Genomic DNA, 17222 nt, shown 5'->3' with positions numbered 1-17222 from the left:
CAACATAACAATCATTTTGATTGGCTTATTTTGACACATCGCGGTTTTAACCAATCAAAGCTTGTATTCTATTACATTTCCTGGTGCCGCTGACCACAATTCTCGATGGCAACAATATGGCGGCTAAAATTATTGGAAGGAGAGTTCTGTGCGAAGGATTTCGCGGAGAAATAAAGTATGTCGGGGTTGTACCTCCTACCACAGGTGAGTAGAAAGGTTCATGAAACCTTATCTTAACATCTAGGTCAACATGAAGGGAAAGGATTCTTTGAATGACTCAAAATCATTACATTACATTACGTCACCTTTACTTTATATTACCTCGGATTTACAAGAGTATGTTCTTCTTTTTGTAATGGAGATTTGTTGGCGTCCAAGAGATAATTGAAATCGAAATGTACAATAATAATAGTTCAAAAATGTTTTAGAATTAACCCCTTAAACTATCAAGTGCGGCATCAAAATCCTCGTAACCGTTTTTCATTATTTATTTTTTTATATTCCGTGGCAGAATTTGATTGTGGACTTTTTTGTGGTTAGGTGTTAAGATGGCAAATCTCATTCTGGTACAAGTTTCATTCTGGCACCACTGAGCAACTTCATACCACTTTAACAAACCTAAAAATCACTGTCCAGTGTATAGTGTAGTTTGTTTTATTACTCTTATCCAATGGATAGTGGACAGAATCATCCACCCTTGTAGGGTAGATGTTTTCATTTTTAGTTCTTTTTCTCCAAGTGTGTTGCATGTCAGGGATTTTAAGTTCTATATATTTTGTAGGTGAGTGGTACGGTATTGAGTGGGATGATCCTGATAGAGGAAAACATGATGGAACCCATGAGGGGGTCAAGTACTTTGAGTGCAGGTAAGGTAAAGCCTGTGTCCGAGCCAAGTGGCTCTTACAGCCGGAGCTTATCCCGGTTTCCGTAGCATTAAGCGACTGAGAGTATTGCTACTCTCCCCTGGATGGGATGCCAGTCCATCGCAGGGATTACCCCCAGCAGTAAATTTGCCGGTACCCATTTATACACCTGGGTGGATCGAGAGAGGCACTAGTATGAGAGTAAAGTGTCTTGCCCAAGAACACAACGTAGCGCCTCGGTCAGGACTCAAAACCCGGGCAGTTCGACTCGGAGTTGAGCGCGCTTGTGGAATGTTGAAAGCTGTGTAACTGCTCCTCCAGTAGTTTTTCCAGAAGTTCAGTCAGGATGAAACACGTTGTCAGTTGCTTGAATTAAAGAGAGTTGCGTTCTCGAGTTTTGGCTGGGTTATTGGCTCTAGAATATTACAGCGCTTACCATTAGGCCACCGCGCCTCCCACTTTGAGTGCAGGTACCGGTAATCAACATTTAAATGCTCCTTGTTCAATCTTGAATTCTCTTGAAATTCCCCAAAATACCTATATGGGTACATGCCGCCCAACAGGGTACCAGTGAATAAAATAATTGCAATGGACTAGCAATCCATCCAGCAGTGAATAGAAATACTCCTAGGTGTAGCCACTGCATAAAAGTGAAACCCAAGATGAGCACAAATCCATTCTTGTCTCCAGAGCTGCTTGCCCCTCTTAGCTGACTGAGCCTGGGGCACGAACAACAAGTGGCTCTGATTTGATCTCCAGAGCTGCTTGCCCCTCTTAGCTGACTGAGCCTGGGGCACGAACAACAAGTGGCTCTGATTTGATTGGCCAGATCTTTAAAAAAGGCAATTAACATTAAATTTAGCAAATCAAATCAACCATTCTAAAATCTCTTTGTTGTAAGGGAATTTATTTAATTGATTGATTTGACTGGCTAGTTTTAAATTCTCTTGGTTTAAAATTTAGCCAATCAAACCATGTGTCCCAGAGCCACTTGTTCTTTGTGCCCCAGGCTCAGCCGGTAAAAAGGGACAAGAGGCTCTGGGGACAAGAATGTGCACAAATCCTGATGCAACCTGGTTCCCAGGGTCTCTCTCTCCCCAGATTACCAGATTAGATCTCTCCCCAGGTTACCAGATTAGAACACAGTCTTAACATTTTAACCTTACAGGCAACCTAACTGTGGATCCTTTGTAAGACCAAAGAAAGCAGACTTTGGAATCAGCATTATTGAGGCCCTGAAGCAGCAGTATGGGCTGGGTGGTGACGGGATCAACAAAGACGACATGTATGTTATGACTAGTGGTGGAAACAAGAAAAAACCTGTAGAAATGGTTGGAGCAGATTCTATTCAGGAAAAACAAAGGTACATGCAGTTTACATTCTCTGTGTATATAAATATGCTTAGAACATGATAGGGAGGTGTGGGGGCAGTGTGCCAGATTCCAGTTCAAGCCCTTGCTGGGGCTGCCTCTTTGTGTCCTTGGGCAAGACACTTTACTCTCATAGTGCCACTCTCCACGCAGGTGTATAAATGGGTACTGGTGAATTAATTAACTACAGCTGTGGTTAACCCTATGATTGACTAGCATCCCATAGAGGGGAGAGTAGAAATACTCTTTGTCACTTCATGTGTTGGAAATCGGGATAATCTCCTGATGGGCAACTAGGCTTGTACGCAGACTTAACTATACCTTAGAACGTGATAGCACATGCTAGCATTGACTATCATCAGTTAGTTACTCCTTGACTAAACTGTACTGAAATGCATTTGTCAGAAAAAAATAGCTGTTGATCCTTGATTATTGTTTAATTGTTATCTGTTTAATTTGTTACTTTTCAGTAACTACAAGGAACTTAAAGTGGTTAGCTTACGAGGCATGCCAGTCAGTGGACCTGATAAAGAACATGAATTTTTTATGGTTGCACCAAGTATCCTGACGATCAAATTGATATGTTATAATTTATTTGAAGATGCTCATCTGATTATAATTCTTCATCTTGTTGACATCAGGGCTGTCATTATGGGCTGTAACACCTTTACGGCTGAGTTCACTCAATGTTTCATGTGAAGATGTCGATTGGTGTTACATTACACTTGTGTACTAAGCAAAATACTATGGATGATAACTTCAGCATAACAGCCGGCTGCTTAGAAACTTAATGACAGTCATGTCATTTTAGTAATATTAGATGTCAAGTAATTATTAACACTAGGTAGTTTTTATACTGCATGTAAAGCAAACTTTATGTCATTATTTCATCTTAAACTAAGTTCAGATATATCAGAACTTGACCTTTCTAAAACTCTACTTTCTTCTTGGAATGATGTGGCGTCAATCACACAAAATTTGCAACACCTTCAAATACTTAATGTAAGGTAAGAAAAGCTGAAACTTTACTCCCACTGGTGTTTGAAATGTCTTTACTTGATTATTACTTTGAGATATTATGTGCAGATTTCTAGTATTGCTGTTTTGTATGGGGGTTTTTTCTGATCCTCTCACTTAATCACATACAGTAGTCATACATCATTGACTACAGACCTTCATAAAAGGTTTTGAAAGGATTTAACATGAAGGTTCTGGTTCATTGTGCTCTTTGTTTGGTTGTGATGATGCAATTTTACTTTTTTTCTTTAATTAACTCTTTTTTACTTCGCTTAAAGTACGGTATTTGGATTACATTTTCAAAAACTTGCATATAATACTTACACTACAATACAATACACTACACTACAACACAATATAAAACTTTGTTGAATTACTGTACGTTACACCTCGTGCTACAGAGTACATTCTTAAACTCATTGGCATGTTTTACATTCAATTTGTATCCTTTAGTGAAAATGTTCTCAGATTACCACCTACACCAGCGCAGCTACTGTCATCATTTACTACAATATCAGTCCTGTTTTTAAACAGAATGAGGCTTGATTGGGAAGAGGTTAAGTATATTTGCAATTTTGTATACCGGTTATATACTTACCAGTAAGCATTTGGAAATAGTTTGTATTGTGTGATTATCTGGGTGAGACTACATGTAGTTCTGAAAAGAAACGTTGTTGGTGACTGACTGGTGACTGTTGGTTTCGACAACCTAAGCAGAAGTCATCTTCAGAGTCAAGTTAAAATGATTTAATTTTATATTTTGTTAAAAATTGATTAAACCTGAGGCTGATCATATGCAAAATTGAAGTGACACAGCAAAGGTTGTATAGCTGATTTTTAACAGACTACTCATCAGTACAGAGAAAAGATCAAGCACTGGAACTTACAGAGCCTCAGTCTTTAATTTGTCAATCCTTTTGTCTCCTGTAGGTAGAGGCTATTGTAAGCATGATGCCATCACTCAAAGAACTTCATGTCTGTCACAACTGTTTAAACAATCTCCGGTAAATTGAAAACCATTTGAAATCAACATGTAGCTAGCTTAAATCATAGTCCTATAATTGCCTCTAAGTCTTCTCCCAAAACAAACAAATCGTCTGCACTGTCCGCCATCTTGAATGAAACTGTGCATGGTCGGAGTCACGTGATGGGTCGGTTCAACATCGGCGGCCGCGCTATTGTTTTGCCCTTTGAAGTGTGCCGGTTTTCCTAACCAGTCCCCTCTACTAACTATGCTTAAATCAATGTGTAGTCTGCACAGGTGGTGGGTCTTCAATGTCCTGCAATGGCAAAATACTTGCAGCAAAGCCGTAAAAAGAATTAGTAGAATGGGAAGGAGTATTTTTCACCTTTCTTTACTGCGAGTATTTTTAAGTCTTTCAATGTTTAATCACTGTGATCAGCATCTGACTTCTCATAATATCAATACACCATAAAACCTAAAGAGAGGACTTGAGAATTTAGCAAGTAATCACTAATGTGAAAATTGTCCCCAACTGATAATTAAACAAGTTCTCCCACCTCCTACTATGAGAAATATATGGCCACCAGTAAGGAGAATTTGTACCGTATATCGATTGTTTCGAACAATGTGCCGTTCCAAGTGATGAGACATAAGTAGCAACACCACAGCTTTACGGGAAATGGTGACTTTAATTTCTGTACTGGATCGTGATTGCCTTTGTATGCAATTCACAATATAATGTAGTCAAACTATAAATAAGAACAAAAATATAACTTAATTTGTGCCGAATAGCTCTCGAAAATCCTAACCTCAACAGTATAATGTTATTGTAATAATGTAATACACTACTTACAATTCTATTTGACACTCCCGTTAATGTTCCTTGAAAAATGTCCTTGAACTTTTACTCTTGTACTTGATCTACCGGTTAACTCAATGTTCATAAGCTTACCGCCGCTAAAGGGCGTATTTAAATGTTCTCTTTGTCTCTAGGGACTCGGCCCATTACACTCTCTTATAAATTATAATAATCTTACATATGTGCAAAACATTGATTTATGTCTAAATTAAAGGGTAAACGTCATATTTTTGTAGAGGAACAGATGGACAGCTTTCTCAGTTGCAAGTACTCCAGAATATAGAACTTCTCAATTTAGAAGGAAACCAGCTGTCAGATTGGAAAACCATTTTAAGACTAGGACATTTACCAAGGTAGGGATTAAGTTAGTTTGTGTAATTGTCAATGGGTGTTGTTTTGATAAAACATTTGAATAATGAATATAGCATGGAGTTTGTGAATAGCTTTAATTTCAAAACTAATACAAACATGATGTGTAAACTTAAGAAAGGCAGTAACAAATTTTACAGCTTCGATAGAAATGGGTTTAAAATCTAACAGAGCAGAGTTTGAAAAAGTCTAAAACTTTGCTTAATAATAGGTACACCCCATAATTGTAGCTTATTTGGAAGTGTCTGGGCCGGAAAAGCTTCAAAGTTTTATGGCTGGTCAATGAAGTCAAGTTGCATAATTTTATAATGAGAGGCAAAATTTTATGCTTTCAGTGAAAGCATAACAAACCAGTAACAGAGTATGGACAAAGTACAAAGTATTAAAATAATAAGTAACAAAATATTGACCAGTTATTAGTATTTTATGCCAATAATTGACTCCCTCAGGGCTTCAATGACCTGAGTGAAGGTTATCCCCAGAAACAAGTCGGAAGTACTCTTTGGTTTTCGTGTGTCAATGTCTTTGTTTGTTTCCATTTGAATATGTACTGTGACATGTGACATGCAAAGGCTATATTTTCCTTTTTCAGACTCAATTGTCTAATTTTAAATGACAATGGTATAACTGGTGTTGAATTAGGAAACAAAGTTCAAGGTTTGTATGATATGTTTGAGGATGATTTTAACCCTTTAATTCAATGTTTGGTGTTTTCATGAATTTGATATTTGATCAAGAATTCTTCCTCAAGTGATCAGGTCACACAATAACAGGCGCATTATTTTGTAATAACCAAGATTATCTTGAGGTTGGACACAAAAAATGGAAGTAAAAAATGTGCTGTAGTGATTTTATTTGTTGGTTATTGTATTGATGCATGAATTGATAGCATCTTGTATTTCTATTCAGATGGACAAGGTGGTGTTCCTCTCTTCCCAGCTTTGGAATCTCTTTCGCTCAGTAACAACAAAATAAATGAGGTAAGAGAAGTGTCTTGCTTACAACATAAAGAGCAAGACTGAAGTGAGTGTTGATGAATGGCGAAGCCTGTCCAAATCTTGAGATTCAATACTTAAACGCGTGTCCAAATCTTGAAGGTCAATATTTGAACGCCTTTCCAAATCTTGAAGGTCAATATTTGTTGTATTTCAGATTCATATTATAAACGAGCTGAATCACCTTCCCTCACTGAATGCGTTTCGCTTTAAAAGAAATCCCCTTTTTCAAGGTAAGACTTTTTTTTAGTGTTTCATGTCCACATCAAGTGCAGGACACAGTGTAACAGTCTTGGGTTTGATCTTTCAGAGGAGACTACATTTGAAAGTCGTCAAGAACTGCTTGCTCGCCTTCCTTCACTCACTTCTCTCAATGGAAGTCCGGTGAGTTACTCAGAGGTTATCTATGAAGTGCAGAGATCTTCACAGTTGTGAATCTGTGAAACAACCCAAGTTTAGCCGTTGCAATAATTTGTTTGTCGCGAAATTGTCAGTCATCTTTGCCTGTGGAGATGTTTGAACACTGCAAATTCCGGTAGCAATTTTCCAAAAACACGCGTCGCATGTTACAACCAATCAGAGTGACAGTACCCTCTCTTCTGCCAATCAGGTGCATTGGTTCCTTTGATCACGTGACTTTTCCCGCGCTTGCAGCAGTTACGCGTTTGTGTCGCATCACACGCAGCAACTTGTCTCGCAACATTCTGAAAATTCAAGTGTCAACACCTCATTTTTGCAACCAAAACGTGCGTGAAAGAGAAGTAGAACTATACTTTACTTTTCAGAATATTGCGAGACAAGTTGCTGCGTGTGATGTGTCAGCTGCAACTTGCAATATTTTTCAGTCGTCATCAATACGTTGCAAGTTGCAAAGAAAACTGCCTCGTGTATAAACACAGCATTTAGTAACCTGTGGCCCAATAAACCGAGACGAGGTCGAAACACAAACGCGTAACTGCTGCAAGCGCGGGAAAAGTCACGTGATCAAAGGAACCAATGCACCTGATTGGCTGAAGAGAGAGCACCGTCACTCTGATTGGTTGTAACATGCGACGCGTGTTTTTGGAGAACATCTCTCAGCTGTTCAATTGACTGCTTCGCTCATGTCTGTTTTAATGATGTTTAAGGTTAATCCAAAAGAAAGGGAGGCAGCAGAGCGAGCATATTTGAAGAAATACGGCAAGTCTTGGATTAATGCTGGTGGAAATCCTGCAGAGGGAGAATACGGTGGACTGAAGCCCGAATTTGTCGAGTTACACCCCAGATATGAAGAACTTGTTAAAGGTTTGATTTCTATATGATTCATTCACAATGTCCACGATTTTAAGGGATTTTTATAGGCGTTTCGATTTTACTGAATGATTTTTAGGTTGAATAAGGTATTGGATCAAAAATTTTTAACAGTTCTTAGTTACGTATATAATTACAGTTTAAATAAAATAAATCACTTTATTTTAGTATCAGAGTAATTATGACGGAATCCACTAGGCAGTCGAGTAATATTTATTAAAGTTGGACAAAAATCAATTTCCAGAATAATTTAAATCCTATTGCGTTATTTCCTACCCTTAATAAAAGGTAAATATGTAAGTAATTATCTGTGATAACACCAACAACAATTTCTTATCAGAGTCTGAGAAAATGAATTTCAAAGTTTACAAGGTATGGGCAAAATCTCACGTGTAGCCGTTTTGTAAATTCGTCTTAAGCGATTCAGTGGAATTCAGCGGAACTTCGAAATTTGTTTTCGATGTTTGGTGTTGTTAGAAAAGATTTCTTTTGATAAGTTATTTGAAGCAGTAACAAAAAAGTTTGCAATAAGGTGGAAATAATTCTGGTACAACAATTTCTTATCAGAGTCTGAGAAAATGATATTCAAAGTTCACAAGCTATGGGCAAAAGCTCACATCTTTTAAGCGATTCATGGGAATTCAGTGGAACTTCGAAATTTGTTTTCGATGTTTGGTGTTGTTAGAAAAGATTTCTTTCGATAAGATATTTGAAGCAGTAACACAAAAGCTTGCAATCAGGAGTAAATAGTTTTGGAACATAATTTTGTCCAATAACTACTCGAAGTCCTGGCGGATTTCCTCTTAAAGACTTTGAGAATGCTACAGCACTGTGCTTCCTTCTTTCAAGGTTGTAGTTTACTGCGATGTATTACTACTTGAAAATAAGTTACGCGATGTTCTAAATTCTCACAAGAGAGGATTTTTTCTAGGGTAACTAACTACATGTAACTAATGAAACTTTAAATGTTGCATTTCAGTACATGGAGTCCCTACTGAAGCCGAGCGCAATCAAAGTACGACGAAAACTTTGAAAGACTCTTTGATATGTATCCTTAACTCACACCTTATCAGATCATCGCCAGTCAATTTTGTGTTTACGGAAGTTTTTGTTTCTATAGTTAAGTCAAGTTATTTTTTAACCAGGCTGCATTCCTTAACAAGCTCTGTTTTCAGCTGTGACAATCACGTGTCCTGATGCTCCAGATAAGAAGTCTGTCACAAAGAAATTACCAGGTACAGTAACTTTTAGTAACTTATTAGAGCAGTTTTCAATTGAGTGTCGTAAAACCAAAACCAAAGTAATTACTCTAGCCAATTACAAAGGACACAGACAATCCAGTGAACCAATCAAAACTCGAAGCAAATACATGTAGCCGGCACGAAGCGCGGGAAAACGTGCGCAAGCGAGTCACGATTGGTTTTGGTTTTACTCCTGATTGGCTGAGAAAGTGGCGCGAGATTTTTAAGCCAATCACAAAGCGTAATAATGCAAAACCAAAGCAAACGCAATTTACTTTCGACACTCAAGTGAAAACCGCTCTATGACCGAGATTCGCGTTCAGAAATGGCGCCAAAATATTGAGCCTGTGTTGTTCGTTAGAACAGTTGCTGAGCAACATGACGTACAATTTTGACGTCATGCTGATGTAGCAACTTTCGCTAGGAAGTACTAAAATGTTCCGCTTTTCTTGGATTTGATAAGAAGAATTGGAACTCCTCGAGTACTTCCACGGACAATTGCCAAAAAATGGTGCCTGTTTCAGTCGCAACGAGCTGGAAGATTTTCTTTCGAAATCTTTCATGGGATTTTTTTATTCTGTGAAAATTTGAATCTAGAGCCTGATTGTGTAAATCAGGTTTAGGTTAATTCAGAAGTAGTGTCAAATTCCAAATTCAAATTTCTTTCAATTTTTCTTTTTTTCTTTCAAATGTTTTAACTTTGAACAATGGCAGACTAACCTACTTAATTAAAAATAGCAGTGAAAAAAGGCTTTAAAACGATAGAAATGGAGCGCTCAGTTACATTTTGATCAGGGATTTTCATTACCTTGCCTAGAAGAATAAAGATTCCATGTATAGTTAAGAAGGCGTGAAACGTGAGTCTTGTTGTTTTATACAGGAACTATGACAATAGGAAAAGTTAAAGGATTACTTTATCGGCTCTTCAAGGTCGACAGTTCTGACCAAAAGTTGTCCTCTGTGGACAGCAAGGTAAGTTAACTGTGAGTTAAAGGAATAACAGCCCTCGCTAATGCAGTAGCTCACTGTCAAACGCTTGTTAGAGTAATTTTCTAACTTTGTTCACTTTGATATTAAGTTTGTTCAGCAAAGACTAATACAATCTACCTAACCAGTCAGAGAGGAGTAAATTTTAAGCCAATTAGATACAAGCTTAAAACCACTGGCGACCTTTTCCCGCGCATTTCAAAGGTTACCTTCTTTGCTTCGAGTCGTGATTGGTTTATTGCATCAAATACCATGGTAACGATTGACTCTTGTCTGTTGTTTTTGGTTGGTTTGTTTGTTTTCTACTGTGGTGCTTAATTATTTGTAATAAAACTTTACAAGGTTAGTAATAAAAAATGAACTTTCTCTAACGGCGTTATTGTATATTGACTATTTTTGTTGGCGAAGTCACAAGAATACGGTCCGTGCAAAATGGCTTGTTGATTGAAAAGAGATTGAAACTTAACTATTAAACCATTCCTCATGTGTAGGTCGACATTTTTCCCGTAAAATTTCTTTTACGCTTTTGCGCTTTTTTCAGCGCCTTTCAGCTGATTTGGTTAAATATACATGCAGTCTTACTGTACAAACATTTCAGCATTGTTATCAACTAAATATATTGTCTGTTTTCTATTTACAGCTTGGTCGGGAAGTCGAGCTGGACGATGACCTTCGACAACTGACATTTTATTCTGTGCAAAGTGGAGACACTATTTATCTTCGGTGGTGATTGAAGTGTCAAGTGAAATCGACTGATACAGTCTCGACCAATCAAGACGCTACGTTTCTTTAAATTAACCAATGATAGTCGACCTGGTCTGCACCGCGCGCGTCCCATGGGCGGGAAAGTTCCCGCGTAAAAAAGCCAATTTGTCGCTATTCTCGCCCCCCTTAATTTATTATCAACTAGCGGCCATGGCCGTGTCAGAAAATGATCGTATACAGCGTAAAATTCCTAAACTATAAGACATGGTCGTTTTGTCCTTTAAATTTTATGTGCACGTGAGAATGCTGCACGGTAAGACTCAATAAACATAACGAAAAAACACTCGCGATACAGAATGTGAAACAATATCTACACTAGGAGGCTTACTATTGGAAGAAATTAAGAAATATGGTCCTTTTGCGTTTAATCTGAACACAAGCTCATAGGCTTTATACATACTACTGGTAGTCGGAAAATATGAATTCTTTGGTACCAAAGGGATTCGAGCAGTCAACTGTATACATGTCGTCTTTCAAAAGTTTGAAGAATCATTTAAAACACCTTCGATATATTTTCTAAAGTGACCACGGATTTTTTGGACAATGGATGACAAAATCTTCGGTGAGACAAAATTTTCGAAGATACGCAGTGGTTAATTTACAGTATAGTATATCTGCGGAAATGCTTGAAGAACCTTAAGATGGTGGCATAGATTGAACACTGACTCAACATTGACCTCCCACCAACAAGCTATGGTCCTCTTTCCGTCGGTCAATGAATAACATCTCATTCCCTTCTAGGGACGGTTAAAAGTTTTTGCTGTCGAGACCATTGTCAAATTAGGCCCCTTTCTCACAAACAAACGCACGTTTAATTGTACAAAATATATCGTTCATTACGTAATTCGATGGGTCCGCACGGAGTGGTCGTAACGTGACACAATGGTCACCGCTGTCCAGGCTGGTAGGGCTGTTTTGTCCCCAATCAGTATAGTCCACAGGGGACCCATCATCCCAATTGGAAAAAGTACCACTATTTAAGTCTCGCTCCAGTCCAGTCCATATTATTTCTTGAGACGGTATGAGAGTAAAAGTGACGAAATCCTGTTCGGCACTAGAATGGACTGCTACGAGGTGGGCGCCAACTGATTCGCACTGTGTCTTGGCGGTTTGTCTGTTTACTGTCGACGCAAAGAACTTGTAACAGGAGCCAGAATAGTGGTACCAGCCATTGGAAGGATCACAAGGTGCGGCTGAGAAAAAAATCAAGGACATTGTAATGACTGAATCTGTGGAAAATGCGAGAAATGTTCTTCCCAATTAAACAAAGACCCAAACGTAATACAGGATGTATTTTTTGTTTAAAATTAATTCCATAATAATTATTTATTTAGAAAGGCTTATAGTTAGATTTGTTATTCATTTGATTTAATATTGTGATTCTTAAATTTTACTTTTTACTACCTTTCACTATTACTCTGGAAATTTTAATATGTAAATATTGTAATTTTAAATTCATTTTTATTGTGTAACTTTTTTAATTTAGTTTAATAATAATTATTGTAATGCGCTTTTGAATATTTTTATAGAAAAAGCGCAATATAAGTATTAAATATTATTATTATTATTATTATTATTATTATTATTATTATTATTATTATTATTATTATTATTATGTTACAACAGTACATTCTCGACCTCAGAGCCGCTTGTCCCTCCTAGCCGGCTAAGAGGGGCGAGCGGCTCTGGGGTCAAGAATGACTATGGCACAGTTGGGTCTTTGAGACCCGCGTTTTCAATTTTATATATCCATGTCAATTGTCGCGTCCGTTGGTTTTTCTTATGGACTCCTACCATTTCTTCTTATTTTTAATGAGAAAAGCAGGGGCCATAATTGAAAAGAACCATCAATATACTTCCAGCAGGATCAAAAAACGGACTAACGTCATAGAAATGCAACAATTATGGACTGATTTTGTAGAATATTACTCAACAATTGACATGGATATATAAAATTGAAAACGCGGGTCTCAAAGACCCAACTGTGCCATAGTCATTCTTGACCCCAGAGCCGCTCGCCCCTCTTAGCCGGCTAGGAGGGACAAGCGGCTCTGGGGTCGAGAATGTACTGTTGTAACATGTTACTGTGTATGATTTTCTTAAATTATCTTGATACGTCCACAAACCCTTGAGGTAACGGAAATAAATCATGTTTAAATACTCTATTTGTAAATTTAACAGCCGAAAAATCGTAAATTACCTGGTGTAGTCTCGATTGTCGGCGTCGGTTGTATTTGAGAACTTGAAGATGGAGAAACACTTTTAGCTTGTGTTGTTGTTGTTGTTGAAGCGCTCTCTAATAAGCGAAAACAAAACTTATCAAATAAAATTCCGTTAGCAACGATTATGATATCGACATATTGGGAAAGAAAGATTACCACACATTTTCGAACGCTATTCCTTGGGTTGTTTTTATTTTTGTTGAGAAATCCGTTTTGTTCCTTTTGAGTTAAAACAGCTTTCTCGCGCTTTCCACGGGTTGAATAATTTTGCTTTAAGTTCTGATCCGTTTTAATACAAAAAAAAATCTCGCTCGCAAACTACAATGCTTCCTCGGAGACCCAAAGGGGTTAGTCGGGGCGACACGAAGCCGTTGGCACCGATTTTCCTGCTCAGTTTACTACCTGTAGCCCCAACTAACAACTCCTGGGTCTCCGAGGATGACCATACTGTAATCAACAGTCTAATCAATCCAAGATAGCGCAAGCCAAGCTGACTACAGATTATCACCTAAAGGCGTTGTAGATACGGCTTGAGAGGTCGAAGGAGTCGAACTTGGCCGAGCCGGGCTCGAAGGGATTGGCGCTGGAAGGAAAAAGAGTAGTTAAAATCATCAAACAGGATTCAAATTCGATTCCTTACATATACAAGCGAAGTTTATCTAAAAAATCTGAAAAATTACTTGTAGTAATTGTGCCTAATTCTTCGCGCGTGAGAAAGATGCCTGAGGTTCGACACAATCGAGAAACTCCACTCCATAAACAGAGATTTATGGTTTCTCTGATCGGTTGCTGCTTGGGTACGAACTCTCGAGGGCAAGTAACAATCAATCAGAGATTTAACGTGTGTTTAGATCAACGTCATTTGTGGTTGAATTTCAGGTGTCTGTCGAACCGAAGAGGGTGATTGAGGGTGGAGGGGGCTGAATTGGTATGATAAATAAATAATAAAAACTTTATTTAACGAGGGTAAAAACACTTAACAGTTAAAAACTGAGAAACTAGTGGCCCTCATTATATTATACATAAAAAAAATGATACCCTTTCCATTCCCATTCAAGGATTTTGGTCGACTTGGGGTGTTCAGGACAGAACGCCAATATTTTTAGCCGTCAACGTCTTGTTTGGGGTTGCTAAATTTCACGCGCTGCACATTTTTTAATCCCTCTCTGCTTTGCCTTTTTGCTCATGTTACCAAGACTATGGAAAAGTTATTAGTCGTTACGTTACCTTTAGGCTCGCAGTTCTTGTCGACGTTGACGGAAAGGCAATCACACTTGTATTCGCCAGTTTCGTAGTTGGCGCGGCAGGTGCCGCCATGTTTACACGGTACTCCTTCACATGGACTCTGATAGAAATGGTATTAAAAAGTCGGTGCTGTCAGAGTGGGGCGGAAGAGACGTGGGGCAGAACATCTGCTTCCCATACCCTTCAAGGATTTTGCTCTTACTTGGGGTGTTCAGGACAGAACGCCAATATTTTAAGCCGTCAACGTCTTGTTTGGGGTAGCTCATGAAGAAATTGAGACGGTTTCCGCTGAACAATCGAGCAATAATGGCAAAAATAAAGGTACCAAAACAAACTCATGGTCACAGTTTTTAATACAGTTAAGAAGAACTTATCGAAATTTTAACCTGTTAAGCTGACCCCGTGCGAGAGAAATGAATTTGAAGTTCTCCATATTTTAATTTAAATGGACGTTTCAGGTCGGTTTAAAACAAAGTAGCACGCGTTTTAAGCTTTTTACGAGGTTTGATATTAACTTTCTCGAGGTCAATTGGAGAAATGAATTACAGTGAGATGTTTCAAACAGTTTGCAAAATATTAATGTCACCGTGCTGAGTGGATTTTTGGTAATTTAATTGTGCACTTATCATTATTATTATTTTAAGAGGAGGCCTCCAATCACCTAGGGGTGGTTTTCAGGAGGGTCCTCTGAAAAAATAAATGTTTAACCTTAAAATACATTAAAATCTAAATATAATAAAAAGATAAAACCTATGCGGTACGCTAACTACGATTAAAAATTAGAACAAGAATTAAAATACTACTAACTAAGGTTAAAAATGATTTAATAAAAACTGTTTCAGTTTGTATTTAAAAATAGTTTTCGGCATCAGTTTCTTTAAAACACTAGGTAGTGTGGCCCAGTCATTAATGGCTTTATAAAATGTTTTGCATTTTCCCCATTCCGTTCTTGGCCTACTGACTTTGGGCATGTAGCCATTTCGGGTATTATAACCGTGTTGTTGGTTCATGGTGGATCTGAAAACACCGAAATGTTCGGGGATGTTACCTTTCATTGCATCTTGCACAACACAAAACCGATGACCGAACCGCCTCGCATTTCTGTCTTAATCTTAATCTGTCTTAGTCTTGTTTATGTTGCGTCTATTATTACCTTTTTGGAGTTTTCCACCTCAGAAAACCATTATGTTGAGGTTTCATCGAATTTGAAAGTAATTTTGTACATCAGAACAACTATCACTCAAAAAATTTCGATACAGCTCCCTTAATTTTGTAAAGCTGTTTATGTTGGTCGGTGTGAATTGTGTTGATTTCCAACCAAAATTTACGCATGTTATGACAATTTCTGTTGTAGCAATTTTCTAAAACGACCATTAGAAGTCATTAATATTCCGTAATGACCGAATTGTAATTACGAAATAAGGCATAACTTGGGTTATTGTTTGCACAATGAATTCTGTCGTGTCTAATTAATTTTTACCGGTTGTACATTCACGGGTGGTCACGGTAAATATGACCTTGGAAAAAATACAAATATGGCGTGCACCTGCCTAGCAAAAGGTTTGCAAGAAGTCCATCGGACTGAAAAATTTAGAAAATCTTATTTATTTCTCAACTATATTTTGTAAAAGAAATCACTCTTTATTTGTTTTGAAAGACTCAGAAAGAAAGGCTACAGGCAGTGTTTGCGCTAAAATGTTCTGGCGCGCCGTACTCAAACTAAACTCAAAGGCACTGTTACGAGTTTTCTTGTAAGGCTTGCACACAGCATAAAAATTGGGATTTTCATGAAATTAAAGGTGGTTAAATCTGGTATAAAGTTGGATAACCAACTTTATACCATCAATTAAATGTTGTTAAAGGTGGTTAAACCGAGCTTTACACTACCGTGTGTAAATGTGATTTAAAGTTGGTGTAAAGGAGTCTCTTTATCTGCCTTTATACTTGAGAGTAAAGCGGGGATAAAGGTCAGCTTTAAAAAATGTAAAGTCAGTGTATAGCTGAATAGATTCCAAATTTTTTCCAGCTTTATTGGAGCTTTACACCTCGGTAAAGTTATATTTTAATGCTGTGTTGTCTGACTCTCGCAAGTTCACTGCCTCTCAAGTTTCTCCTAAAATTGCCTAGTGTAATTAATACCCAAAACCAAACATGTCTCGCAACGTTTAAAAAAACAAGCTTTCCACGAAGTAGCGACAACGATTGTAATTTTCAATGCGTTGCACAGGGAATATACACTAAGCAACGTTTTGTTGCACAAAACATTGTCTATGTAGTGTACCTTCATGTAAAGTGACGAGAAACTTTGGCCATCCCGATACAAAATGCTTACACTATATGTTAATAAATTACACTACACATTGACTTCTTACCACAAGGCTAAAATGATTGTAAAAGTTTCGTCGCTTGAAAGACATGGAGGCGTTGTATTTGTCTGTAGGTAGCAGCTCGCAAGTAAAATTCCTGTAATTTTTATGGTCAACAGCAACGTTCGTCGAGAAACAGCCGTGATTTTTGACGCATTCTAGCAAGCAGTGCGTCGTACCGATCATTGGTCTGCTCTTGATCTTCGCAACGTCAAGAACGTAGTTTGTATGCTCAATAAAGTTTCCAAAACTTTTCTGTCCCCGTTGAAGACTTATCGCCTGGGAAATACTTTGATTTAAAATACTGTGCACAATCAAACCGTTAGCGAATAACCGACAGTAAAGCCTTAACGCGTACATCCCAATATCTCGAGTATTTTCCGTTGTAGCACAGGTTAGCTGGAAACATGCTTTTAAAATAGCAAAAATAAATAATTAAAACGCAGTGAGCTGGTAGGTAGTAGTCTGAACAATAACATAACAGGTCATTGCAGATTAATGGGACGATTAATCAAACATTTCTGTTCAAGATCCATTCAAGTTTTTAATTGTTTTCATAATAACATCGTGATTTATCAGTGGTAAGCAATCATGTTTATGTTAAGATGATCTGCGAGCCTTTGGCTAATCACAAAAATATTCCGCCATGGTGATTAATTACCTCAGCAT

At 37.8% G+C, this 17222-nt stretch overlaps 2 protein-coding genes across 2 annotated transcripts; one reads left to right on the top strand and one right to left on the bottom strand.

Annotated features, from left to right (window-relative positions):
* Positions 1–21: 21 nt before the first annotated feature.
* On the top strand, positions 22–12004 carry LOC144646909 (tubulin-specific chaperone E-like). The gene is made up of 17 exons (XM_078506616.1): positions 22–204; positions 782–866; positions 2032–2226; positions 2704–2792; positions 3141–3240; positions 3704–3806; positions 4181–4254; positions 5310–5426; positions 6035–6099; positions 6352–6422; positions 6595–6670; positions 6748–6821; positions 7565–7721; positions 8707–8775; positions 8903–8962; positions 9849–9940; positions 10596–12004. Exons 1-17 carry the CDS (start codon positions 117–119, stop codon positions 10683–10685), a joined length of 1605 nt encoding a protein of 534 aa, XP_078362742.1. The 5' UTR covers positions 22–116; the 3' UTR covers positions 10686–12004.
* Positions 12005–13346: 1342 nt separating this feature from the next.
* On the bottom strand, positions 13347–16903 carry LOC144645785 (uncharacterized). The gene is made up of 3 exons (XM_078505331.1): positions 16560–16903; positions 14170–14287; positions 13347–13525 (listed from the first exon to the last, which is right to left on the bottom strand). The coding sequence occupies exons 1-3, from the start codon at positions 16737–16739 to the stop codon at positions 13437–13439; spliced, it is 387 nt and encodes a 128-aa protein (XP_078361457.1). The 5' UTR covers positions 16740–16903; the 3' UTR covers positions 13347–13436.
* Positions 16904–17222: the final 319 nt, after the last annotated feature.

The sequence above is a fragment of the Oculina patagonica genome, chromosome 3 (genome assembly GCF_052425735.1).
Source record: "Oculina patagonica isolate OP01 chromosome 3, crgOcupat, whole genome shotgun sequence".
Classification (NCBI taxonomy): domain Eukaryota; kingdom Metazoa; phylum Cnidaria; class Anthozoa; order Scleractinia; family Oculinidae; genus Oculina; species Oculina patagonica.
This window is presented reverse-complemented; position numbering and strand designations above follow the sequence as displayed.

Coding starts and splice junctions, on each gene's coding strand:
- LOC144646909 (XM_078506616.1), top strand. CDS start 117: ATGGCGGCTAAAATTATTGGAAGGAGAGTTCTGTGCGAAGGATTTCGC. Junction 2,227..2,703: donor TCTATTCAGGAAAAACAAAG/GTACATGCAGTT, acceptor GTTACTTTTCAG/TAACTACAAGGAACTTAAAG. Junction 6,671..6,747: donor AAGAAATCCCCTTTTTCAAG/GTAAGACTTTTT, acceptor TTGATCTTTCAG/AGGAGACTACATTTGAAAGT.
- LOC144645785 (XM_078505331.1), bottom strand. CDS start 16,739: ATGATCGGTACGACGCACTGCTTGCTAGAATGCGTCAAAAATCACGGC. Junction 14,288..16,559: donor ACAATCATTTTAGCCTTGTG/GTAAGAAGTCAA, acceptor CATTTCTATCAG/AGTCCATGTGAAGGAGTACC. Junction 13,526..14,169: donor CAAGAACTGCGAGCCTAAAG/GTAACGTAACGA, acceptor TTTTCCTTCCAG/CGCCAATCCCTTCGAGCCCG.